This window comes from Nematolebias whitei, chromosome 8 (assembly GCF_014905685.2).
Source record: "Nematolebias whitei isolate Nwh7 chromosome 8, NemWhi1, whole genome shotgun sequence".
NCBI lineage: Eukaryota > Metazoa > Chordata > Actinopteri > Cyprinodontiformes > Rivulidae > Nematolebias > Nematolebias whitei.
The window spans coordinates 38942557-38969407 of record NC_056505.1 but is presented as its reverse complement, the minus strand read 5'-3'; the positions used below and the strand labels follow the sequence as shown (position 1 = coordinate 38969407).

General features: G+C 42.7%; 1 protein-coding gene across 1 annotated transcript in view; it reads left to right on the top strand.

Annotated features, from left to right (window-relative positions):
• The window catches only part of gcn1 (GCN1 activator of EIF2AK4), a 52854-nt gene that overhangs the window by 534 nt on the left and 25469 nt on the right, over window positions 1–26851 (top strand). Inside the window, exons 2-34 of the mRNA XM_037681267.1 lie at window positions 1855–1957; window positions 2049–2112; window positions 2207–2338; window positions 2635–2743; window positions 2853–2951; window positions 7142–7276; window positions 7358–7535; window positions 7615–7689; window positions 7771–7899; window positions 9947–9997; window positions 10090–10188; window positions 10282–10455; window positions 10539–10691; window positions 10769–10861; window positions 10937–11012; window positions 11458–11617; window positions 14775–14964; window positions 15043–15167; window positions 17234–17412; window positions 17506–17599; window positions 17689–17802; window positions 18322–18520; window positions 18601–18753; window positions 21195–21376; window positions 21555–21635; window positions 21822–21965; window positions 23716–23840; window positions 24094–24283; window positions 24359–24429; window positions 24524–24689; window positions 24765–24959; window positions 25110–25356; window positions 26501–26622. Coding sequence (XP_037537195.1) covers window positions 1855–1957; window positions 2049–2112; window positions 2207–2338; window positions 2635–2743; window positions 2853–2951; window positions 7142–7276; window positions 7358–7535; window positions 7615–7689; window positions 7771–7899; window positions 9947–9997; window positions 10090–10188; window positions 10282–10455; window positions 10539–10691; window positions 10769–10861; window positions 10937–11012; window positions 11458–11617; window positions 14775–14964; window positions 15043–15167; window positions 17234–17412; window positions 17506–17599; window positions 17689–17802; window positions 18322–18520; window positions 18601–18753; window positions 21195–21376; window positions 21555–21635; window positions 21822–21965; window positions 23716–23840; window positions 24094–24283; window positions 24359–24429; window positions 24524–24689; window positions 24765–24959; window positions 25110–25356; window positions 26501–26622 — 4407 coding nt within the window. The remainder of the gene's footprint in view (window positions 1–1854; window positions 1958–2048; window positions 2113–2206; window positions 2339–2634; window positions 2744–2852; window positions 2952–7141; window positions 7277–7357; window positions 7536–7614; window positions 7690–7770; window positions 7900–9946; window positions 9998–10089; window positions 10189–10281; window positions 10456–10538; window positions 10692–10768; window positions 10862–10936; window positions 11013–11457; window positions 11618–14774; window positions 14965–15042; window positions 15168–17233; window positions 17413–17505; window positions 17600–17688; window positions 17803–18321; window positions 18521–18600; window positions 18754–21194; window positions 21377–21554; window positions 21636–21821; window positions 21966–23715; window positions 23841–24093; window positions 24284–24358; window positions 24430–24523; window positions 24690–24764; window positions 24960–25109; window positions 25357–26500; window positions 26623–26851) is intronic.

Sequence of the window (26851 nt, the reverse complement as noted above, 5' to 3'; positions counted from 1 at the left end):
AGATACAGCATGTTGGTCAGTAACAAGACATGAACAGTTCTTTGGTTTTAGCATGTCTAAAATGCAACATATCGGTTTTTGTTGTTGTTATTATGTTTAAACAAACAGAAGAAAATCAAGGTTCATGCTCAATAATCCAGGTAAAAAAACTCCATCCATGTTCAGTCAGCTCATCTGGACAGTTTCTTTTCTGTTGTTGTTGAAACAGAAGGTAAGAGAGGCTATGCTCTACGCAGAACACACCTGTTGTATTTAGAAAAGATAAAGGAGGAGGAAGGTCAACGAGGAGACGTATGGATGCAGTCAGAGAGGACATGGAGGTAGATGGAGGAGGTTGACTCTGGGGAGCCCTGAAGAGGGAGCAGCTGGAAGAAGAATGTGGTGTTTGCTGCTGCAGACAGGTCTGTGAGGACACATTGTTGAATGTGGGGAAGTATATCTGACACAACAGGAAATGATGTCACCTTGATATATGCATATATTTAGCCACTGCAATTTTTGATTATTATTCATCACAAAAATGCTCTGGCTTCTTCAAGTTGGATGGGTGCATCAGTCTTTGAAGCAAAGGGAGTGAATACAAGTTCTATAGGTTTTATTTCTGGATGCAGCAGCAGCGTGTGCCTTCCAAACCCACGTGGTAGTCCTGATCACGCAGGAGTCGTTGTTTCAGTGCCACCTGAGGCTCTAAGGTCATGAGCAGCCAAAGAAAATGATCCTGGCCCTTCTTGAGATTTCCCTCCATGCAGAAATCTTGTTGCTTTGTTTTACGTGGTCCTGAAATCCTCACTTGTCACCAGATGATTGTGTCTTTAGAAATGTTATGTGCATTATGTAAAGTTTTTTTTATGCATCTTAACCTTTTTTTTTTTTTTTTGAGTGGGCTTTTAGGGCACTGTGGCTGAGCGGTTAGATCAGTTGTTCTCCGATGCAAGAGATGGGTTTGATTCCACCAGCAGTCACATGCTGAAGTGTCCCTGGTCAAAACACTGAACCCCTCGTTGCCTCCCATGTGTCCCATCAGTGAATGAATGTGATAAAGTTCTGATTATCTTGTAGAGATCTAGTAGATCTAGTGTAGAGCTGTATGAATGTGTAAATGAGGACACAGATTGTGTTGTGAAGAGCTTTGAGTGTCGATAAGATAGAAAGTTTCTATACACAGTACAGTCCATTTACCATCAGACTTCATTCGCCCGTCGAAGATGAGGCATATTATGGTATGGTCTCCATATGTCCATAAACCTTCTCTTGTCCGGCCCATAACTTCTGATCTGCTCAAGATAACTTAACAAAACTTCACACACCTGTTTATCATCACTAGAAGGAGTGTTGTGCACACTTTTAATCACTTTTAATCACCCCTGCTTTAATCACCGGGCGAATAATGTGTAGTGTGCAATACTTTTGTATTTGTTATTTCTCTCCTAATAAAATGGAGGCGTTTATTAGAATCAGTGATTTTAAAGACTATGACCTTAAAGACAACGGAGTCTTGGCTAACGTTCTGTTTTTCCTGTAAGTGATGTTTGTGACAGTAATCTTTTTATGCTTACTGCCATTTCCTTTTCCCACAGAGAGAAGACGGTATTTATGTGTCTAAATGCGGTTTTATCTTACCTTGGGTTTTTTGCTAAGTGTGTCGGTGGAGCTGGTACTAGACTCCTCTGTTTGTTTGAAGTCGTCTTTCTGTGACCAGTTCAAGTCAGAGACGTTCAAACGTTTTGATGAAGATCCTTTTCTTGTCTCAGCATCAACGTGTCAGTCGACTCGCAGTTTCTCCGTTGTTCATGATGACAGCTCTCAAAGTGTTTCTGTTTTCATTCTGACGTGACTTTTTTCTCTTTATTTTAGGTTTCCGACACGCTGAAGAAATTTGCTGTGAAAGTGACTTCCTCCAGCGTTAAGGAGCGCAAGGAAATATATGGAGAGTTGAGACGGTGTTTGAAGGGTAAAGGTAAGAATCTCTTTTTCATTATCCTCTGGTCTGTAATGTTTCAAGCTGCTTCGATCAGTGATAACTTTTTCTGTTAAATGTTTGCTTAAAGAATTACCAGAGCCTGCTGTCAAAGGTCTGTGTAAGCTCTTCTGTCTCACTCCACACAGATACTGGTAGGTTTACGAGCAAAAACCAAAGTGAGCACAAAACATTCCTCCTCCGTGCGCTTGTTTTCAGTAGATTTATATGGACGTGTGTTTTGAGCAGGGATGCTGCATCACGTAGAGAGCTGCTCTCTGTGATCGGCCTGCTGGCTGAGAGTCAGCCTGATGTCTTGGTGAGCAGCCTCCTCCTCTGCCTCCTGAACAGTGGAGTCATCAGTAGACACGGGGAGCCCAGGTACGCCCAATGTTTGTTCATTCCTGCATTTACAGAGAAGAGCTGAAGCTTCATCATAAAACTGACGGGATTACACTTTTACACTTTTACATGTTCGACAGGCAGAGGGACGCAAAACTCCTGTAGTGCCTGATTTTTGGAACTTTTTTTTTTTAATAGAAACTAACCTATAAAAAACATAAATGGAGAAAATGTTACTAACTTATGAAGTGGAAATTTACAAATGTGCTGAGAAATCTGTGTTGGTTGGAGGTTAACATGTTTTTTAAATTCATTTATTTGCATTTTATTTTCAGTAAAAGCTCAGGCTCTGCTGCCTTTATCAGCTTGTCTTGGACCTGCCTTTTAGTCCACAAAGTGTTTTCTGCCCCGGAGAAAAGAGAAGGACCCATATGGAAGAAAATGGTCAGTGAAAGAGCATTTTGTGACTGTTTCCAAACTGAAATAAAAGCGATTGTAAATGTGAAGTCTGTAAAGTCTGGGTGTCTGTGTGAGCTGCTGTCCTTTCCTTCAGGTGGAGGTTCAGTCCCTTCTTGTAGCCGAGGTGGTGGGCGGAGCCAAGACCATGGCAAATAAAGCAATGCTGAAGAATCTAAGTCACCTCTGGGAAGAGGTGAGTTTCCTTCAGTTCACATTTTGATCCTGTTTAACTATAAATACACACACACACACATATGTACAGTGCCAGGCCAAAAAAAAAGTTGTCACCAAAAAAAAGGTCACACACTTAATATTTCATTGGATCGCCTTTAGGTTTGATTACATCATACATTCTCTGTGACTTTGTTTTTAAGCTTCTGCAATGTCACAAGATCTATTTCCATCCTGTGTTGCATAAATTTTTCACCAATAACTTGCATTGATGACACTAGGCATGATGGGTGCATCAGTTCACCTGCCTCTCTTCTTACCCTGATGCACCCATCACTCTGGAACAGGGTCAATCTGGACTCATCAGACCACATGACCTTCTTCCATTGCTCCAGAGTCCAATCTTTATGCTTTTTTCCCAGTTAGCCTCACTGATTAGTGGTTTTCTTGACTTCTGCACATTGTGCATGTGGAAATGTTCTTACATTCACTATTAAACACAGCCCTGAGTGCTCCTGCTGTTTTTCTTCCATTTGATTTCACCAAATGTTTAAGTGATCGCTGATCACGATATTCAGGATTTTTTTTTCCGGCCACATTTCTTCCTTGAAGACGATGGGTCCCCACTATCCTTCTAGTTTTTAATAATGCGTTTAACAGTTCTTAACCCAGTTTTAGTAGTTTCTTCAATCTCCTTAGATGTTTTCTCTGCTTGATGCCAATGATTTGACCCTTCTCAAACAGACGGACATCTTTTTCACGACCACGCGATGTGTCTTTGACATGGTTGTTTAAGAAATGAGAAGCAACTCATTGCACCAGTTGGAGTTAAGTAACTTGTTGCAGCTGAAAGATAATCACCCATGCAGTAATAATCCAGTAGGAAGCTCGTACTTATTTGCTTAGTTACATCCAGGGGTTGAGTTTTTTTTTTTTTTTGGCCAGGCAGTGTCTGATGCCATAAATACAGTCATCCTTCTAGCAAAGTACCACATTCATTGTAGTAAATGGAGGGATAATAAGTCCTCCTTCCCGTGTTTTATGAACAAATTCAAGTCGTACTATTCTTCATTGGGTAGATTAAAAACTGGAAAATGCTAGAACCATCTCACACCAGATAGCTAAAAACTTGTTGTTTTAAGTTTCTCATATTGTCTTGCTCCTTTTTGTTTCTTTTTTCATTTGTGTTTTTTATATATGTGTTTCTCAATTTTCATCATTTTGTAACCCCCCCAGCTTGTAAACTGTAGTTATGACACCCTTCACAAGTGTTTGTATATGTCTTTCTATTTTGTAGTGTTCTGTAGTTCTGTGTGTTTATTAATAATAAAAAAAAATATGGCAGTGGCCATCTTGGATTTTGACATGGCAACCAAATGTTTGATATAATAGTGTGAACGTTTATGAAGCACTCACACTATTGTGATCCATTTTTCTTCTGTACGTTTTTCGGCATCTTTCTCGTTCAACAGTTTTTGTGCTATTTCAACAAATCATATATCAAAATGTTCATCTCTTTCAGGAAAAGGGTGCTATGACGTTTGGTATTGGTGCAACTTTAGCTTTTTTAACTATTTAGCCTTTTCTGCCACTTTTTTCCTCTTAGAAAATGATTTGAGCTCATTTTACATCCTTCAGTTCTTTAGATCTGTTTACAACCTTTTACTGCTCCTTTCACATTTTGTTCTGGTTCAGCTTCTTTCAGCTTTCTTGTGCAAATTTTAACTTTTTTCATCTACTTTTAGCTAATTTCAGCTGTATTTTTCAGCTGTTTTGTGCTCCTTTCAAATTATTTCTGCTAACTACAACATTTTTGGGCTTCTTCTAACTTCTTTCAGCTAATTTCAACTTGTTATGATCCTTATAGCTTATTTCTGCAAGTTCCAGCTTTTTCTGTTATTTCAGCTACTATTTTAACAGTTTTATGCTAATTTTAGCTTTTTTTTTTTAAATGTAATTCCACATTTTTTTAGTTCATATGAGCTATTTTTGCGTCCTTCTTGTAGTTTAAGCTTTTTTCTGCCTTTTTTGGCTACGTTTCAACTATTTTCTGCCAATTTCAGATTTTTAGCTGATTTCCTAATTTTTGTGCTTATTTCTGCTTATTTAAAGCTAATTCAGCAAATATGTGAATATACATATATTCTAGAATTGCGCCGCTCAAGGTGGCTGCATGTTGGAGCAGCTCTGTTAATTTCATTCTGAGATTTTTTTTTATTCCTGTTTTTTTGGATGTAAATCAGATTTTTTGGATGATTGTTTCCTCTGGTATCAGACGCTGTGCAGCTGGAAGGATTTTTACTGAAACTTTTTTAGTTTTGGACATTTGTCATGATGCGTAACCATGGCAACAATGCAGTTTTCTACAACCAACAGCAGCTGATTAACATCTCAAAAGCTCAAATAATATCTCAACTACAGCCCCAAATCTCAGATGAGTTGAAAAGGATGTTCTGTGGATGCATTCTCATCTACCTGCCAGCTGTGCTCGAGTACCTGACCACTGAGATCCTGGAACTAGCAGGAAACACGGCTCATGACAGCAGAAGTACAGGATTGTCTTTCGGCACCTACAGTTGGCTGTCCGCAGACACGAGGAGCTCGGCAGACTGCTGGGAGGAGTGGCCATCGCTCTGGGAGGAGCTCTGCCCAGCATTCAGGTGGTCCTACAGCCCGGTGGAACCGAGAGGCCAGCCGAGTCTGGGTGGACGGATCGGATGGCATCTGCAGCCAGTTTGTTAGGATCCACTGTGGAATGGACCTTTACAAGAGATCCTTCCTGCCTACAGCCTCAGTATCTATAACATCTCTTAATGAAATGAGGATAACGAGTTACAACAACAAATAATTTCCCTTTGGGATTAATAAAGTATTTTTGAATTGAATTGAATGTGTTCTTTCTGCTTTCAATGGTTTGTTCTTACATCTAGCATGTTTTTTTTTTAGCGAATTTCAGCTGTTTTTCAGCAAGTTCTTCTGCAACAAGTATTCACACTGCATTTTTGCAGGAAATGTAGTTTCTCTAGTTAATATTAAATCAGTTTATAAAACCGTAAAACATAATTTTGTAGCAATGTTAAAAGTGAGATATTGACACATCTGACATGCACTTTGTGGACATTTTTCTGACCGCCAGTCATCTTTCATAATGGAGGAAAATTCAAAGTCAGTTTCAAGAACAAGAGCTTTGAGACAAACCAAGCAGCGTCTTTGTGTTCTGGCTTCTCCGAGTGGTTTATTTATATCACAGTGAAACATTTCTGAGCTCAGTGAAGTCATTTGGTGTCTCACAACTCAACTTTATTTTTCATTATTTTTGGTAAATTAAAAACATTACAAAAAAGGAAAACAATATAAAATGGTAAATCAACCATTTACTAAAAAAAGGAATAGGCTGAAGCCAAAGCTGATACTTTACCCTGTTCATAGACTCAGCAGTCGTAATGACAGATATCTACTGTCCACAAACATACAGAAGTACACATACAGACATTTACCATATATTTAAATATCCATGTATATTATACATACACATACTCACATTACATACATGGTTACACAATACATATATACATCTACATAACAGTTAAGCCTTTATAATTTTACATTTAAGGCTCTTTTAAAGCTCGCCAAAAAAGCATATAATTTGAGATCATTGTCCAGTTCATTCCACAGTTTCACACCGACAACTGAAGTACATTTAGATTTTACTTTACTTTTCTCTTTAGCTTGTTCAAATATTAACAAACCTCATAAATTATATTTACTCTCTTAACTTAAATAATTTCTGAATTCCAGAAGGAATACTTTTATTCAGTGCTTTAAACATTTCTATTATTTTTATATAAACAGTGTCATTAAATTTTAAAGTATTTCTTTGAATAAAAAGTTTATTAGTTGGTTCACAATATCCCACTTAATTAATAAGCCTAATTGCTTTTTTTTTTGTAACTTTATTAATACGTCAATAGTAGTTTTATTTGCATTTCCCCATATTTCTGAGCAATATGACAAGTAGGGCATAACCACATAACAATCCACTGTCTGTTTAAAACCTGCAAGTGGTGCTTTTTAATAACTGAGAAGATCTTTAAGACATGCCGCTTCTCTAAGGAGCAATATGCAACAATACAATCTCAGTTATTGATCCTTGACTGTTCTGACAGCACAGAGGACTGTTGATCGGCCTAATATTTAGTTTGTTTCCACCAGAAGCCTGGACTGGTTGACCACTACATCAGCACTCTGCTGACTCTGGATCAGAGCCCAACATCTCTGGCCATGTTGGGAGTGTGTTTGGACTTCTGCACAGCTCAGAAGGACAAAGCTACAATAGAGAAGCACAAGGTGAATAGATGTTTGTTTCCTCGGCTCTCATCTTTCAGTCCAGCAGTGATGTCCAACGTCTTTGTGTCTTCTGTTTCTCAGAGCGCCCTGCTGGACCTCTACATTAAATCAGTTCTCATGAGCAAAACAAAACCGCAGCAGCACATTTTGGACAAAAGTGCCTCGTTGCTGCGTCACATGACCCATCCTGACTTTAAAGAACTGCTGCTGCCTGCCATGCAGAAGACGATGCTTCGCAGTCCAGAGAACGCTATGCAAAGTGAGACACTTTGTCTCTCGGTGGTGTTTGACCTCTCCTGTGTAGTCATGATGAGCATGAATGTGTTGTGTCTCTGCAGCCGTTTCCTGCCTGCTGTCTGCTGTAACTCTGGATCTCAGTCAGTATGCCATGGACATTGGAAAGGCTGTATCGAGTAAGACACAACTGAGTCTTAACTTGATGCTCAGCTGTCGGGGGGAAGTACTTAGTCTGTTGAAATATTTCTGTGTTCCAGGCCAGCTGAAAGCCAACAACGCCCAGCTGATGGAGGAAGCGGTCCAGGGCATGCAGAACCTGGTCCGGCAGTGCAGTGATCCCACCGCTGTGCAGGATATTGTCACGCACCTTTTCAAGATCCTCGGAGGTGAGATCAGTAGAGGAGGACATTGTCCTGATTCTCACCCGCAGGCAAAACGAGCAATGTTTTTACACGTGTCTTTTAGCAACATATCTCCTAAACCACTGGACAGATGTTACTGAAACTTTTGGAAAAATATCATTGGATGTAACGATGTTCAGTCAGGTCGTCTGGACGGTTAATTTTTTTGCTGAGACGTTTTGTCCTCCTTCCAAAGTTTTGGTGGCTCTTCAGATTGAAGAAGTCCTTTGGATGAAGGACGAAACATCTCAGCAATAAAAAAAAAAATGTCCAGATGACCTGACTGAGCATTGTTGGATTTTTACCTGGATTATTGAGCATGAACTTTGGTGTTTGATCATTGGATGTACATCTACAAGTTTTTAACTTGTGGAGTCAACCTGATTCAAGATGGCCGCCACAGCTAAGCAACCTTAGTCAACACAGTAATGGCTACAACAGTCTTTTTACAGACATTTAGCTAAACATTGATGTGGTAGTAGCTGAGAGTCATATCATGAATGATATTGTCATATCCTAGTTATAACTTTGTCTTCTCTCATTCTAAGTCAAGTCAACTTTATTTATAGAGCACATTTAAAACAGAACCTGTTATCAAAGTGCTTAACAACAACAACAATCAATGAGAGTAAAATTAAAGAGAAAAAAATACAATACACTAATAATAATAACTGAAGAATTAATAAAAAGCATTTAAAACATAGGGTCACAGATAAAAAAAAAAAACACTATCAGTTTACACTGTATGAAATGCCTGAAAGAACAGATGTGTTTTTAGCAGAGATTTGAAGTGAGTAAGGGAGGTGGCCTGCCTGATGTTGGGGGGCAGGTTGTTCCACAGTTTGGGGCCCATGACTGAAAAAGCCCGATCTCCTCTGAGCTTCATTCTTGTTTTTGGAACAGCCAAAAGCAGCTGATCGGATGATCTCAGGGCCCGAGAGGGAACGTAAGGTTCCAGAAGCTCAGAGAGGTAAAGGGGTGCGAGGCCATTTAAGCATTTGAAGGTCAACAGAATCATTTTAAAGACTATCCTCGTACGAACAGGGAGCCAGTGAAGGGAGGACAGAACTGGAGTAATATGTTCAGACCTACGAGTTCCGGTTAAAAGCCGAGCATTCTAAGAGGATTTTACCATACCATACCACTTTATTTATAAAGTACCTAAAACATCAACAAGGCCAACCAAAGTGCTGTACAGCAGCAGAAACAAAACAAGCAAAGGACACAGGATAAAATACATAGATCACACAGAGGTAAAGATGGAACTAAATGACTAACATTATAAAATACAGACCAGTTCAAATCAACTCACTCAGTGTCAAAAGACTGGGAATAAAAGTGAGTTTTTAAACAACACTTAAAGACCGTAAGCGAGGGAGCCTGTCTGACATGCAGTGGTAACTCATTCCACAGTTTTAGACCTGCAACAGAGAAGGCCCTGTCACCTCTGAGCTTGAAACGTGTGAGTGGAACCATTAAAAGTAGGGCATTAACAGAGTACTCGAGTAATCTACACATCGATTGCTAGGACATCTATCGAGGTTAAAAATTTAACATCGAGTATCCGTAGTGACGTCATATTATGTGACCACCGTATGACCGTAGGGGGCGGTGTTGCACGTGTTACTGTCTCAGTGTTACTTTTAGACAGTATGGGCTTCCATTTCGACAGTCACCTGAACTGAACAAGGAAGAACTGGTTTTAACAATCATGTTTACATGACTGTTAAGTTTCGTGGAAGGGTCCAGTTTCACACCCAGATTAGTGACTCTTCTCTAACGGGGCTAGAGAGGAAAGGTGATGCAGTGGTTCCTGATCGTGCCATTAGGAGGAAACAACATGATTTCAGTCTTCTTCTCATTGAAACTTAAGAAATTTAAAGACATCTATTAGTCAATTTTTTAGTTTAATAGTGATTTTAGTCAAAAACTCTGTTTTGTAAGAAGGTGGGTGATGTGCATTTCCTTCGAGGAATGCTTGGCCTTCATCTGTCTGTTGTTCTGACCTGAAGTCTTGTTCTTCTGCTTGCAGGGTCTGAGGGGAAGCTCACAGTTGTTGCCCAAAAAATGAGCGTGCTGTCAGGTGAGAGGTCTTTGTAAAGCACCGACTCCTCCCGAAATAGAAAAATGAGAAATAAATGAAGTTGAATTGTTAAAAGTTTTTTTTCCCCACAGGGATTGCCAGCTGCAGTCATCACGCGGTGTCAGGAACCTCCAGCCAGACTCTCAGCTCCTCTGTCGCTGTGATGTTCATCCCGTATTTACAACAAGAAGGTGTGTCTGCTCCTCCCCTGCTTCTGTCTGCAGGTGGTGGTCCTGGAAGGACTTTTAGACGTTAGTCTCAAGCTAACGTTCCTTTGTTTTCAGTTCACGAGGGCACCTTGGTGCATGCAGTGTCTGTGCTGGCTCAGTGGAGCAGCCGTCTCACAGTGGAGGTTCCTGCCGCTCTGCTCGACTGCTTGAAGAAAGCTTTCACTCTGAAGACCTCCACCTCCCTGGTCCGACACGCCTACCTTCAGGCCATGCTGGGGGCCTTCAAAGGTCAGTCAGACTGACAGAGTTGTGTTCGATGTGCCGCTCTTTTCACCTGCAGTCAGGCCCATTTTTAATCTGCCCTTCTGTAGGTGACACTTTAAGCCAAGCTTCAGACTTCATACCCCTGCTCCTCCAAACTGTGGAGAAAGCTGCAGCTCAAAACTCCCAGCATGCTCTGCTCGCCGAGGGTGTGGCAGCTTCTGTTCTTCTGAGTCGACTGGCTTTACTTGAGACACAAACAGGTGCGCCTGTAGTTCCAGTCATTCTCTTATGGAGCATCGATGAGTTAAGGTAATAAAAAAATGTTTTTATTTTTTAGAAACTAAATTCACCAGCTTTTGGAACCTGATCTTAGATGAGAAGAAGTTGTTGTTCACCACAGAAAAGTTCCTCTCTCAGACCAGTGAAGAGAGTAAGGTCATTTTAAATGTTTTAAAACTTTCAAATGTTTTAGTTGATGAAACATAAACAGTGACTGTGCCTTCAGCTCTGCTCACAGTGCTGCTGCTCTGTGAACGGCTGTTTTTGGACCACGCTCACCGACTGAACGCCGGCAAATCACAGTGAGTCTTGTTTCCAATAATGAGGCCACATCAGAATATCTCCATACATTATCTTTACCGGCTTCTTCCTTTTCGGGTCACGGGGGTCACTGGTGCCCATAGTCACTGTGCAAACGTTTGTTCAGGGGGTGTACACTTGTCATCACCCCAATGTCAAGGTCACAAATCAAGGTCAAAGTTAAAACAAGGTCTTTGCTTGCCCTGACCATTGCTATATATTGCTGTAAAGCAGTTTGTCGACCATTGTATAATGGGCCATGTGTGGCGCTCTTGTTCACCATTTGATGTCATTTTTGTATGCAGATATTAATGTACTAAATAGTTTAAAGAAGTGTCTACATTAAAAAAGAATATGAGTAGAACTTAAGTCTCTACTGATATGTTTTTGGTACTTCTCACGATGCCTTCAATAAGCAGCTGACTTGTATTTGCCTGTTCTCTGTAGGATGTATCACTACGCCACGGTTACCGTTCTGTTGTCTCGGAGCTGGCGTGTGAGGAAGAGGGCCCAGCAGACCGTCAGGAAGCTGCTGTCCTCCCTGGGTGGATACAGTCTTGCCCACGGCCTTCTGGGAGAACTCCGAGTGTTCATCAACAAACACAAAGTATGAACCGAATAATCTGTGCAGCACTTACCGTATTTTTCGCCCTATAATTCGCATTTTTTTGCATAATTTACATGCCCTGCGACTTGTATATCGAAGCGATTTATTTATGGATTTTTCCCATATTTATAAACCAATCTTTGGCTGAGATATGATCGTTTTCATTCATTCTGACTGAAAATATTGAACACAACGATTTTCAGCTGCTAGATGGCACCCGAGTAGTATGGCATGCCGTTGTGTCATGTAATTGGTAAAAGTGGCTATTAATGACACAATCGGCTTGCCATATCCTGCCACCCTCGTCCAGCTCGCCTGGAGCAACCGTCAAATCAGCTTCATTTCACCGCACTGCTCCGGCGAAATGCATTTGACCATTGAAGTGCATTTATTAAGTAAAAGTTCATCTGAGACATACTTTTACTATAATGTTGAGCAAACAAATAATTGTTTTAGATGCTTATCTTGTGAAATTTCAAAGAAATGCGCAGCGTTTCTCCTTCCTGATTTCCTCCCTGTCTGTGCGCTCCCAGAGCACCTAGGCAGCAAATACTTTTGAAATGCAGCTGATTTGACTGTCAAAGTGCATTTATGAAGTAAATAAAAGTAAAAAAAGGTAGTGAGGAGTACACAGAAGCAACTAAAAGTCAAGATCAGAAACGGCAAGGAGGTGTTCAAGAAGAAGCTGGAGAGCAAGCTCCAGCAGAACAATATCAGAGAGGTGTGGTCAGGGATGAAAAAGATCACAGGCTTCAAGCAGAAGGAGGATCAGAAGGATGGAAGCCTGGACAGAGCCAATGAACTGAAACGTTCTTCAATAGGTTCAGTTCAGGAACAAGCTCAGCATCATCCTCTCTTTCCCACAGCCAAACAGATATACCACCTTCCATTGACCCAAGGCTGTCCTGTCACACCTCAAATATTGTATCTACCACCTCAGTCATGGACCCTTCTTCTTCTACATGTTGGTCTTCAACCAAATCAGAAGATGCTGATACCTCCTTTGCCTCCCCCCATGCGTCTCTTGAAGTCAGGTGAGGAAGTAGCTGGAGAGACTGAACCGGAATAAGGCTGCAGGTCCAGATGGTGTCGGTCCCAGAGTCCTGAAGGTCTGTGCAGAGCAGCTCTGTGGGGTTCTGCAGCACCTCTTCAACCTTAGCCTGACCCAGGAGAAGGTTCCAGTGTTGTGGAAAACATCCTGTCTTGTTCCAGTACCAAAGAAAACTCACCCATCAGTCCTCAATGACTATAGACATGTTGCCCTGACATCCCACATCATGAAGGTCCTAGAGAGACTTCTGCTGACCCACCTGACTAGACAAACCAGCACATATCAGGACCCACTGCAGTTTGCTTATCAGCATGGACTTGGAGTTGAAGATGCCATCATACACCTGCTTCAGCAAACTCACTGTCATCTAGAAAAAGCAGACAGCACTGTGAGAGTCATGTTCTTTGATTTCTCCAGTGCATTTAACACAATCCAGCCTGATCTGCTTTGTCAGAAACGTCAGAAGACTCAGGTGGAGGCCTCAACAATCGCCTGGATCAAAGACTACCTGACAGACAGACCACAGTTTGTGAGACTGAAGAGTTGTGTGTCCAACCAGGTGGTCAGTAGATCAGGAGCACCACAGGGGACTGTACTCTCACCATTCCTTTTCACTCTGTACACCTCAGATTTCCAGTATAAAACAGACTCCTGTCATCTGCAGAAATATTCTGATGACTCTGCAGTGGTCGGGTGTATCAGAGATGGACAAGAAGCTGAGTACAGGGAACTGGTGGACCACTTTGTGGCATGGTGTGGAAACAATCATCTCGTCTTGAATGTGAACAAAACAGAGGAGATGATTGTAGATTTCAGGAGGAACAGGTTCAACCCTATTTTCATCATGGGAGAAGAAGTAGAGGTGGTGGAGAAATATAAATACCTTGGAGTTCACCTGGACAACAGACTGGACTGGAAATGCAACAGTGAAACCGTCTACAAGAAGGGACAGAGCAGACTGTACTTCTTGAGGAAGCTGAAGTCCTTCAATGTTTGCAGCAAGATGCTGCATATCTTCTATAAGTCTGTTGTAGAGAGTGCTATCTCTTCTGCCATCATCTGCTGGGGCAGCATCACCAGAACAAGTGACTTAAAAACGATCAACAAGCTCATAAAGAAGGCTGGCTCAGTTCTGGGGACTCCTCTAGAACCTTTGCAGATGATTGTTCAAAGAAGGATTCAACATTATAGACAACCCTCAGCATCCTCTTCATCAGACTGTCATACAACAACAGAGTGTCTTGTCAGAAGCTTCTTCAGATCCGCTACAAGAGATCCTTCCTGCCCACAGCCATCAGCATCCAGAACAACTCTTTAATGAAACCAGGATGATGAGTTACAACATTTTTAATTTCCCTCTGGGATTAATAAAGTATTTTTGAATTGAATTGAATTAAAAGTTAGACTAAGACACAACTTTACTATAATTTTGAGTAAACAATTGTTTTTAAGTGTCAATCTTGTTAAATTCTTGTTAAAGTCCTCCCATTCACGCTCCCGCGGCTGCCATTTGGCAGCCAATCGATTTTTGGCACAACACCGGCTCACATTTCCGGGTTGTCAGTGGTGACACATAACAAATGTGACACATCAGCAGTGACACATAATAGATGTGACGTATATGGCAAAGTGACACATTTATGGATTTTTCCACTTTATTAGACATATTTGGACTGATGCGACTTGTAGACATTTTTACATTTGTTAAGTTCCTGGCAAGAACCAATGCAGACATGTTCTTGTTTTTAGTTTTCTGCACCACCTTATAATCTAGCTGGGGTTTTTTTGCTACTTGTTTCCTTTTGACTGTCCTTTTGGTTGCCTTTTTTTTATTTGTAAAAAAAAATAAATCTGTATGCCTCTTTTATGATTGTCTATTTTTGTTGTTGTTATCCACTGTTGTCATCACTCTTTGTTAAAATGAGTCCCCAAGGCTCAATGGGATTAATCTGTATAAATAAAGGCTGAATGAATGAGTAGGGCGGTGCAACGTTTACGGCAGACAATATGGTATCTACCTGAAGAGTACGTTTTGTACTCTTCTGTAAAAACATCACAAGTTTCCAGTGTAAAATGGATTTTCTGACTGTGTTGTTAAACTGTCAGGTTCTGCCTCAGGACGTGCTGTTGTCAGAGTCAGGCGAACTTACAGAACTGGGTCGGAGCTACATTCCCCCTCGTGTCCTGTTGGATGCTCTATGCGTTGTTTGCTCTGCTGCCAGCCAGTGGGGGGACTCGACCGAAGCAGAGAGTCTGGCTATGGAGACCCTCATCGTCGCTCATCATCCATCCATAGGTACAGGAACCAACTGCTGACCAGTTCTGGGTCTTAAAGAACTACGACACTGATGATTTTCATGTGTGTCTGTTTCAGTTCAAGCTCGCTCTGGCTTGTGGCCTGTTCTGCTGTCATCTATGAGCATAAAAGCTGATGAATTTATAGAGAAGAATCTGGAGGCCATCCTACCACATCTGCTGGAGGTCAACGCTGACAGTCAGGTCTGAAAACAGCACACTTCCTTTCTATTTTATATTTACAGATACAACATGGTCAAACAGTTGTCCCCACAACACAGTGCTAATTAAACTTGCTCTTTCCACTGAGATTTATATTTCAAAATTCATCTATTTTTTATGAATGAAATAAATTTAAAACATCATCATCTGAAGAAGGAGGTCTTCAGGGCTTGGCTGTCCCAGAGGACTCCTGAAGCAGCTGACATGTAGGTGGCCAGAAGGACTGCAGCTTCAGTGGTTTCCAAAGCAACAACTCGGGCATGGGAGAAATTCGGGGAGGTCACGGAGAAGGACTTTTATTCGGCCTCAAGGAAGTTCTGGCTAACAGTTCTGCGACTCAGGAAAGGAAAGCGGACCCTGTCCCAGGCTGTGTTTGGTTTGTGTGGGGAACTGCTGACCTGAAGTGAAGATAATGTTGAGCAGTGGAAGGAGCACTTCAAGGATTTCCTTAATCCACCCACCTTGTCCACCTTGAGGAGACAGAGTCTGAGGACTTGGGGGAAGACGAGTCCATTACCATGGCAAAGGTCACCAAGGTAGTCCAAAAGCTCTTTGGTGGCAGGGTGCCAGGGGTGGACGAGATTTGCCCAGAGATGCTGAAGGCTCTGGACATTGTGGGACTGGCATGGTTGACACATCTCTTCAATGTCACATGGAGAACTGGGACAACTCCTGTGGAGTGGCAGAGCCAAGTGGTGGTTCCCATTTTTAAAAAGGGAATCCAAGAGTGTGTTCCAGCTATCGTGGGATCACACTTCTCTCCCTCCCTGGGAAAGAGGGAGCATGTTGGAAGGGAGGCTCAGACCGATTGCCAAACCTCGGATTCAGGATGAGCAGTGTGGCTTCCATCCTGGTCGTGGAACAGTGGACCAAATCTTCACTTGTGGAGTTGCTAAGGGGGTCATGGTAGTTTGCTTCTCTGGTCTACATGTGTTTTGTAGATCTGGAGAAGGCTTGTATCTGTGGGGGGTGCTGTGGGAGTATGGGGTGTCTGGGTTGCTTTTAAGAGTTATCCAGTCCCTGTAGAACCAAAGCAGGAGCTGTGTCTACATTCTTGGCACAAAGTCAAGCTTGTTCTTAGTGTGGGTTGGACGCCACCAGGGTTGTCTCTTGTCTCCTGTTTTGTATTTTTTTTGATGGACAGGATCTCAAGGTAGTCATGGAGAGGAGGGTGTCTGGTTTGGGAACCTCAGGGTCTCATCTCTGCTTTATGTAGATGATGTGGTTCTGCCAACGTCTTCAGACCAAGATCTTCAGGGTGCACTGGTTTGGTTTGAGTGTGAAGCAACTGGAATGAGAGTGAACTCCTCAAAGTCTGAGGCCATGGTTCTTGACCGAAAACAGGTGGAATGCCCCCTCCAGGTTGTGGGGGAGAGTTTGCCTCAGGTGGAGGAGTTCAAGTATCTGGACATCTTGTTCACGAGTGATGGTAGGATGGAGCGGGAGATGAATCAGTGGATTGGGGGCCTCAGTAACGAGGGTGTTGCTTCGGTCAGTCATGGTGAAGAAAGAGCTGAGTCTAAAGACAAAGTTCTAAATTTACTTGTCTGTCTAAGATCCAACCCTCACCTATGGCCATGAGGTTTGGATCATGACCGAAAAAATGTGATCCAGATACCAGCAGCTGAAATGGGTTTCCTTCATTGGGTGGCCGAGCTCAGCCTTAGAGACAAGGTGAGGAGCTCCATCATCTGGGGGGAGCTAGGAGTTGAACTGCTGCTCCTCCGCATTGAAAGGAGTCCGTTGAGGCGGTTCAGGCATCTGATGCCTCCTGGACGCCTCCCTTTAGCGGTTTTCTGGCTCCTCCTGCTGGTAGGAGGCCCTGGAGAAGACCCAGAAGTGATTGTGTTTCTTCTCTGGCCTGGGAATGCGTCAGGGTCCCCCAGAACAAGCTGGAAAGTATTTCTGCGGGGAGGGATGTCTGGGTTTCTCTCTTGGATACGTTGTCTCCATGACCCAACTGTGGATAAGTGGTAAAGGATGGACAGACAGTATCTCTCTAGTATTGTCTGAAAATAACTCCAAATATGTGGCTTTCATAATGATAGGCAGTGAAAAATGCAGTCGGTGCCCTCAGCATCCTGTCCCCCAACAAGCTGTTGCCACGTGTGATCAGCCATGTTGTGGAGGGGCTCTCCCAGCCTGCTCTGCTGCAGGTCACCAGAGAGGAGTATAGCATCATGCAAGTGCCTGAGGGAGAGCTGTACGACAACAGCATCATCCAGAGGTAACACAGCTTCTTCTGCAGCTGTACAGCTACAGGTTTTTCTCGCTTGTGTTAGGTTTTATATATCTCTGTTTGTCTCTAAACATGCTGCAGCGCCCAGAAGGAAACCACCAAGAAAGTCAACATGAAGAGAGAAAATAAGGCCTACTCCTACAAGGAACAGATCATAGAACTGGAGTTACAGGAGGTAGAGTAAACCTATTATCATTGAGTCATAAAGGAGTTTTCTTAGATTTGCTGTGAATTTGTTGTATGTTCCTCTGTTAATTTTTTCAGGAACTAAAGAAGAAAAAAGGCATCAAAGACGAGGTGCAGCTGACCAGCAAACAGAAGGAAATGATTCAGACTCAGCTGGAAAAAGAATCAGCTGTTCGTAAAAGACTTCAAGGGGTATGGAACCAAGCTCGCCAAAGTCTGTTCTCTAAAACTTTGCGAGGACTGCTGAGCCAGCGTTCACTCTTTGGTTTTATACTTTTCTTTTTACACCTTTAGGGCTCAGACATTTTTTTGTGCTATAATCACCGTTCATATATGAGACATTTCACTCAATAGGAAATAATGTGCCTTAGCTTTTTAATGTACAATTTTTCTACATTTAACTTTTAGTTACTGTCGATTATTTTAGCATTTGGCTGTTTTCTAAATTTAAGGTTTTAGCTGCTGTTTTTTTTATATTAGTGTCTGTTTTTGTTTTGTTCTATTTTTATTTACCAGGTCTCTCTTGCAAATGAGACAGTTGTGTTTCAACAAGACTAAGCTGAATAAATAAAGGAAATGAAAATGTTCTGCTTGTTTCAACTTGACAAGTTCAGTGAACATTTCATTAACGGACAAATATCAGTGAAGTCACTCGGCGCTCATATTTCCTCACTTCTGTTTGTCTTCATGAACCTCCTGCTCCCTCTGCAGATGGACATGGAGCTGCAGAGTGTGGTGGGTCTGCTTGAGGCCATTCTGAAAGCAAGACCTGCTCAGATCACCAGGGAGCTCCCTGCTGTCCTCCACGTCCTGATGCCCCTGCTGCTCTCCCCCCTGGCTGCTCCACGCATCCAGCAAGTCTTCTTGGACATTGGAGTTTGCCTCATGCCTAAACACCTTCACTTCCTGGGTACAAGGCCTACTGGACTGTTGTTTTATTGACTATATGTGCGGCTCAGCTCTGAAGCATTCTCATTTTCTTCTTTTCAGCTGAACTTGTGGGTCATGTGACTTTACGGTTAATAAAGCCTGAGTGCAATCTGGACTCAGCTTGGGGACAGGAGGACCTGGACACAGCAGCTCACCGCACTGTCCTGCTGCTGCATAACCACACTGTCCCGCAGAGAGAGGACAAGAGTGGAGGTAGGACAGTCTCATTTACCCATAACTTTATGGTATGTTTTCTTTCTTTATGTTATGGTTCAGTGTACAAATATTTCATTATTTAGTATGAGTGTAACCGTATGTTCTTCTTGAGACTTTACTGTATCACTGTTTTTTAAATCTGTTTTTTAAAATTGTGTGTACTGTACATGCTGCGCAGTACTGTACATTCATCATCATCATCGTCACCGCCAAAGTGTTTGAAGTGTTTATAAGAGAGGGCATGTCAGCAAAAACTTGGGTGTGGGAGGAGTTCGGAGAGGCCATGGAGAATGATTCTGTATGGCTTCTATGAGATTCTGGTCCATCTGGCGTCTCGGGGGGTGGGGGGGGGGGGGGGGGGGGGGTGGTGGTGGTGGTGGTGGGGGTGTTTGGAATGGTACACCAACACTGATTATATTGGAGGTGGTGTGCTGCTGACATCAACTCGGGATGTCGTGAGTCAGTGGGCAGAATATTTTGAAGACCTCCTCAATCCCACCAGCACGTCTTCCACTGAGGAAGCGGAGTCTGAGGACTTTGGGTCAGGCTCTCCAATCTCTGGTGCTGAGGTCACCGAGGTGGTTAAAAAGCTCCTCGGTGGCAGGGCCCCAGGGGTGGATGAGATTCGCCTGGTCACCCGGGAAGGACTCGGAGTATAGCCGCTGCTTCTCCATGTTGAGAGGAGCCAGTTGAGGTGGTTCGGGCATCAAGTTAGGATGTACGCGTCCCTGGTGAGGAGGCCTAGAGGAGGACCCAGGACACGCTGGAGGGACTATGTTTCTCAGCTGGCCTGGAAATGCCTTGGGATTCTTCTGGAGGAGCTGGCCCAAGTGGATGGGGAGAGAGAAGTCTGGGCCTCTACCCCCGCGACCCGACCCTGGATAAGTGGAAGAAAATGGATGAATTTATGGATGGATGGAATGTCAGCATAATTCTTCTCACCTGGTGGTCGTAGCATTTAAGCACCCTCCTTTTCTCTTAACTGGTGCCAGATTATAGAAAACGTTGCACAAGTAAATGTCCATCGATGATCTTATGCTCCTGAGTGATCTCATCCTGACCAAGTTTCTGTGCCCTGGATTTTCCTGTTCCGCCTTGCCAAACTGTCTAGCACGTTTCCACAGACGAGTGTAGACCACCATTCTTTTCAAAATAAAGCTTATTGAATGTGCTCTGTGTCTGGGTGAATGCACAGGTCCTCTGCTAAATTCAAAACAAAGACAGGTTTTATAAGAGAGTGGGAAAGGTTTGTAGGAATGTGAGAAGGATTTATAAAGCCTTAATATATATATAAATAATAAGTACACTGCCTGGCCAAAAACAAAAAATGAACCACCTGGATTTAACTAAGCAAATAGGTACGAGCCTCCTATTGGATAATTACTGCATGAGCAATTATCTTTCAGCTGGCAACAAGTTATTTAACCCCGACTGGTGCAATGAGTTGCTTCTCATTTCTTAAACAACCATGTTGAAAGAAACATCGCATGGTTGTGGAAAAGATGTCAGTCTGTTTGAGAAGGTGGGATGTAATATTGCATAGTCTCCCCTTCCATAAATGTTCTCGTCCCATCTGTAACATCTGATCTTCACAAGATAATTTAACAAAACTTCATACACGTATCATCACAAAGGTCAACGTCACAAATCCAGGTCAAAGTTAAAACGAGGTCTCTGCTTGAATGGTTTCACTCCTGACCCATCAGTATATCATACCATGTTAAATTTTATTTACAACAGTCCGGGGTGGTTGTGGCACGGGATGGGGATGGGGGTGATGTATCACTTTGCTGTCTACCGCAGCTGAAGTGAATTGGTTACGCGTGAACATGTACACTACACTACACACGTGCACATATATTAATTTATTAAATGCCCCGATCTTTATGGGAGGGTAGGCAGTTCTGTTGGGGGATGAGACACCCTCCTTGGATGACAGTAGGGGAAACACTGGTTTGAAGCATCATTTTCAGACAGTCTAGCTGTTTGTTACTTATGTGTGGATTGCTGTGCTGTATATAATTTCATACGGTTGGTGTTCTTGTTTTGGTATAAATAAGGCAGTTTATGACCCCTTTGGCTTGCCATACCACTGAAATAAAAAGCTCTGAATCTGTTAAGATCAACTCAGTGATGACTTCTGTTACAATCTGCAGTTTTTCTGCCTTTTCTCAGTGAAAACTGACTCTGACTTATTGTCCCAACTTGGCTTCCGTTCTTAAAAAAGTATGATTAATTAACACAATTATTCAGATTAGAAGTGTTTTTTTTCTTCCTGTGAAGCAGAACAGACGGTTTGGTTTTAAGGTTGACATGAAGATGCAGAAGGAAGCAGTCAGATTTATTCATATTATGTAAAAAGTATAAGAAATAAGCCTCAGCGTCGTAATACTGACTGTTTTTTTGTCCCTTTGTATTGTTCTAATTTTTTTCATTAGATGTGGCTCCGTTGTCTGCTCCTGCGTTCTCTTTCTGCTTCCCTCTCCTGAACGCCACACTCAGGGAGTCTTCAGGCAGCACCGAGGAGACGGAGAACATGATGACCAGAGCTCTGCAGGTCATCAACGTCCATGCCCAGCTTCGGGCTGACACTGACAATGATGAAGTTGCCATAGATGAGGTAGAGACAACACACCGTTAAACTTGGCATCCAGAGGTGTATGTTTGTTGTTAGTTTACACTTCAGTGTTCATCCTGATAAATGTTCTTTAAATTCTGCCAGCTCTTTGTTAAAAAAGAAAAGCGCTGATAATTAATAGTGAGAGACTTTTTATGTTCTGCTGTTTTTTTTTTTGTAGAATGGACCAGAACTACTTCCACGTGTAAATATGCTTCTGCTGCTGACCAGGATTATTTCTACAGCCGCTCCAAGACTGCAGGTAACCTAGATTTCAGAGAAGGGTTATTATTACAAAGGTTAGTGGTTTTCTCGCATAAATAATTTCTGGTCTTTTATTTAGCGTTTAACTCGGTGTTTCTTTATTTGGTGGTGACTCTTGAGTTCCAGCCACGTGGGTTAGAGGATCGCTCCTTGGACATGTGACGTTTCATCCTCTGTGTTTCAGGTGCTGGCTTCTCAGTGCCAGACGGCCCTGTGCGTCAGTGCAGGAGGAGGAGACGGCTGCACGGTGGCTGAGCAGCCGGAGATAGACGTGCTGCTCAGCGCCCTGCTTTCACCCTGCTTCTCTGTCCGGGATGCTGCTCTCAGGGTGAGCTGTGGACCTCCTGTTGTTGATCGTTGTCATCGAGGGTTGGGCGACTGCAAGAGTATATTAATCACAAGTGTTGGAGTCAAAACCACTTTGTTATTATTATTATTATTATTAAACTTTTATTTAACCAGACAAATTCCACTGAAAGCACAGATCTGTATTTGAAAGGAGGCCTGAAGGCAGCCTAACGCACATGTTTGTGGTCAGTGGGAGGAGACCGGAGTACCTGGAGAGAGCCCACACAAACATGAGGAGAACATGCAGATGTAGCGGCGCACAGCGCGTGTGGCGTGCGTGACAGACACTTTTTTCACAAATTAGGTTCCCGTCACACAAACACAGAGATTACTGGAGAGACATTAGTTAATTCAACTCTGTTTTATTAAAACAGGCTAAAAACATCCTAAAATTATTTACAATAGCTGGAGGAGCTAAAATCTGGAAAGGGAGGTCATCAAGAAAAGATTGCATAAACACCACTGAGCCAAGAATTGTTTTGGTTGTTCCACAGTCGAGTTCATAAAGCAGGGCTCTTCAGCTAAACTGCTCAGGGGCCAGACGTCCAGCAGTTATTGTCATTAAGTTTGTTTTATGTTTTAAAATCTAGTTTTATTTAAAAATTAACCCATTGGTGGGCTGAACTGAGTTCACCCGTGGACCTGATTCAACCCCTGGGCCGCCAGTTGAATAGCCCTGTCATAATGTATAATCCAGGTAAAATCAGTCACTCAATGCCCCACACCAGCAGGGGGAAAGGACAACATAATACTGGAAGGAAACACTTTGTCCTGTCCACATGGGCTACAGATCGGTGTCAGTCTTTTAAGCCTGCAAACCAGGAAGTGGAGTCGTCCATCTTTCCTGGTGTAGTTACACTTGTGCTGGGGAGAGTCTGCATGTACCAGCTGCACGTCCACGTCCCCCTCCACCAGAAACTTTAAAAAACAGATACAGAACAGGGACTAAGAACAGGCCTAATCTCCACTCTCTGGTACGCACACACACCCTGTAGGGAAATATTTGTACTTTCCTTTAGCTGAAGATTGTTAGCATTGAAACCTGGACCACCACGCTGACGACCTCACTGCAGACCCGACAGATGGACGTGCAGGGAAGGAGCTGAGCAGTTGGATGTAGCCTCTCCATCTCTACAGCCGCCTGCCCCCCCACCTGTAATATAAATCGATTGTTTCAGTTCTGTTGTTTTATTGCTCGGTACACATCTGTATTTATTTGTTTCAATACGCAACCTTTTTTTGGGTCAAATTAATTTTATCACAATAAAAAGACAAGATTTAGAACCTAATAATATTTTGTATGAAATATTAGTTCTAAGAATTAAGAAAATAAAAAAGCATTTGTCACATGCATTTTTTGCAACTACTTTCTAAAGGCTCCAGATTTGAAGCATGGACCCTGGTATACAACTTTAATATAAACCAAGACATAAATTTTAGACTAAAAAATAAAACACAGCTTTGCTGTGTGGTTAAGGTGTTTTGTTCCTATTTACAAGAGAATTAGGCTAACAGAAAATGGTAAAATGTGACCCAAAAAAGCCAACAAGTTTTTTCGTCTCACATCAAGTGGTAGATTTAACCGATAGCAATAGAATAGTTAAATGTAATAGTAAATTTGTGATCACTTACACAGCGTGTTGAGCAATACGTGTAAAACAGAAGCATTTCTTCAGATGAGATGATTAATCTGAGCTCTCCCATTGATTCTCTGCTGGAACTGTGCTCAGGGCCTGCTGGAGATGGAGTTCGCTCTGCCTACAGACAGCACAGAGCCCAGCGGGATGAGTCTGCTGCGCAGGCTTTGGGTTGCCAGGTTTGATGTTGAAGCAGAAGGACGTACTTTGGCTGAAAAGTAAGTAATATGGAGATTCTGAGCTTTTCTTATTGTTGATGCTCTTTTTTTAAAATTCAGTAAATTCTTGACTAGAAAACAATGTCCCTTGTCTTTGGTTATTTGTTTCTGATGGCTTTCCAGATGAACTTATTTTACTAATGATTATTGTAATTTTAACTTTACGGCCCACAGAATGTAAATTCACACTGTAAAAGTGAAGGCAACGTGTTGTGCATTAAGTAGCTCACCGCTCGTCTTGTCTCGGCCTCAGACTTTGGGAGTCTCTAGATCTGGAGTTGGTTCCTGAGATTTGCTCCCTGCTGATCGGTGACATCACTCATCATGAGGAGGCCATCCGGTCTGCCGCAGCAGAAGCCTTGTCGAGCGCCGTGTCCCAGTACAGAGAGCAGTCTGCCTTAGTGCTCGGCCAGTTAACTGAGCTCTACCATCAGAAGCTTTATGTAAGACTTGTTTAAACTAATTATTCCAACTGGGTGAAGCTCGGGGCTCACCTGGTATCTTGTTTCCTTCTAAAGAGACCACCTCCTGTGCTGGATGCTCTTGGCAGAATGATCTCCGAGTCGCCGCCGGACCAGTGGGAGGCCAGGTAAACGCTGCTGTGGTCAAGAAGAATTCAGACGGGGTGTAGTGTTTCCTCTGGTTGCACACTGACCTCTGGTCCATTTCTACTGTTTCATCAGGTGTGGCATTGCTCTGACTCTGAACAAGCTGTCGCAGTACCTGGATGAATCTCAGGTCACCCCTCTCTTCCTTTTCTTTGTGCCCGATGCGCTGAACGATCGCCATGCTGAGGTGCGGCGCTGCATGCTGGACGCTGCGCTCTCAGCCCTGAACACGCACGGAAAGGTACTCCTTGTTTGTTCTCTCAACGTATGTGCCTCTGGTTTGTGCTGTGGCTGATGTGGCTGCTGTCTGTGTCAGGATAATGTCAGCTCCCTGCTGCCAGTTTTCGAGGAGTTTTTGAAGAACGCCCCGCAGGATGCCAGCTATGACTCCGTTCGTCAGAGTGTAGTGATTCTCATGGGATCTCTGGCCAAACACCTTGATAAAAACGACCCTAAGGTCAAACCCATTGTGGCCAAGCTCATAACGGCGCTGTCCACACCGTCACAGCAGGTAAAGCCCTCACCCTACTTCCCAACAGAAGTCTCACACCACATCTCAAAACAGAACCCGTGTGCTAACAGTGGTTAAAACCCTTTGTACCTCGCTAAAAGAGAAAACTTGTTGTATATATTGTTTTTACCTTTTTTCCTCCCGCTCAAGGTCCAGGAGTCTGTGGCCAGCTGCCTGCCTCCTTTAGTGCCTGCCATCAAGGAGGACGCCGCAGGAATTGTACGCAACCTGTTGCAGTTGTTGCTGGAGAGCGACAAATATGCAGAAAGGAAGGGAGCAGCGTACGGACTGGCTGGACTGGTCAAAGGTCTGGGCATCCTGGCTCTCAAACAGCAGGAAATCATGACCACCCTGACCGACGCCATCCAGGACAAGAAAAACTTCAGACGAAGGGAAGGTCAGTGAGGATCAGAAAAACATCTGAACTATTACACAGTCAAATTGTCATCATTGCTACAAATGAACAGGTAAATGTAGCATTCCTTGAGGGAATGCATATTGCACACCACCTTTAGAGTAAGATCATCGTAAGCTGCGAAATGACTGAGTTGTTGTCTTTTAGTTAAACTTTTGTGCCCCGTCATGCAACACTGGAAGGTGTCACGCTCATAGTAAGAGCAGCTACTAGCACATTAACATTAACCCGTAGTGATCTGTGGAGCTGACCGAGTTATAGCCATTTTCTCTTGGCCATTGTTGATTAGTTGAGAGGGTCGTCTTGAATTGGGCCGATCCCAAAAGTTAATCAGTCGATGTGCATGTAATAATTACTTTCTGCAAGTTTCATTAAAATTCATCCAGTGGTTCACGGCACAAGATCTGTTGGTAAGACAGGCACACAGACATGGTTGTAAACATTTTCCTCCAACTTTGTACCTCTCCTTATTTTGTGGGGAATACATACTTATTGGTAAAAAACAACAACAACAAAACAAGACCTTGTTATAGCTCTATAGCCCTTGGACAGTGTCCTTCTGGCCCTCAATATCTTTCATTGAAAATAAAACAAGTTTTTAATAATTGGCTGAAAATCTTTAATTTATTATTGAACGTAAAAGATGTCTAAATTAAACATCTAGAGGAAATACACCAAAGACCTTTTAAGAAAAGCTAAAACTTCTTTAAGTTGTGTTTCCAGAGCTAGACTGAACCTTAACGACTCCAAAAAACAAACATATTACATTTTATATTTTTTTTATTTTTGTATAATTAAAGCTAACCAATATGTTGTTACAATATTCTTAAAGAGTATTGAGGAGACATCTTTTTATCAAGCATGCTAACTATGCTATGCTGGAACAAGAGTAAGCCTGGACATGTCTTAGAGATTATCAGTCTTAATATATTCCAGTTTTTTATGTGACCCTTTGATTGCTTTAAATATCTTGGTTTGGCCCTGTGGAAAAAATGTTGCCCATCCGTGCTCTAGATGATACTTGACGGCAGAAACACAACACACAGATGGTGTGCGCTGTGGTCAGGACACTGCAGCTGAGGTGTGTATAACCTAGACGTCACCGAGCATCTGCTTGTTCTTGCAGGATCCCTGTTTGCCTTTGAGATGCTGTGTAACATGTTGGGCAAGCTGTTTGAGCCGTACGTGGTCCATGTGCTGCCACACCTCCTGCTCTGTTTTGGAGATGGAAACCAGTATGTCAGAGAGGTGAGTGAGCCGCAGGTGTCTGAACCACACCACACTCAGGTGCTGCTTCTTATACTTGGCTTAGCTTTACCCAAATTACTGAAGTAGTAAATGAAGATGAGCACAATATTTAGTTTGTACATGATTACCGTAATTTCCAGACTATAAGCTATTTTTTTTCCACATGCTTTGAACACCGCGGCTGTGTTTTATATATATATATATATATACAAATAGAAATAAACAGATT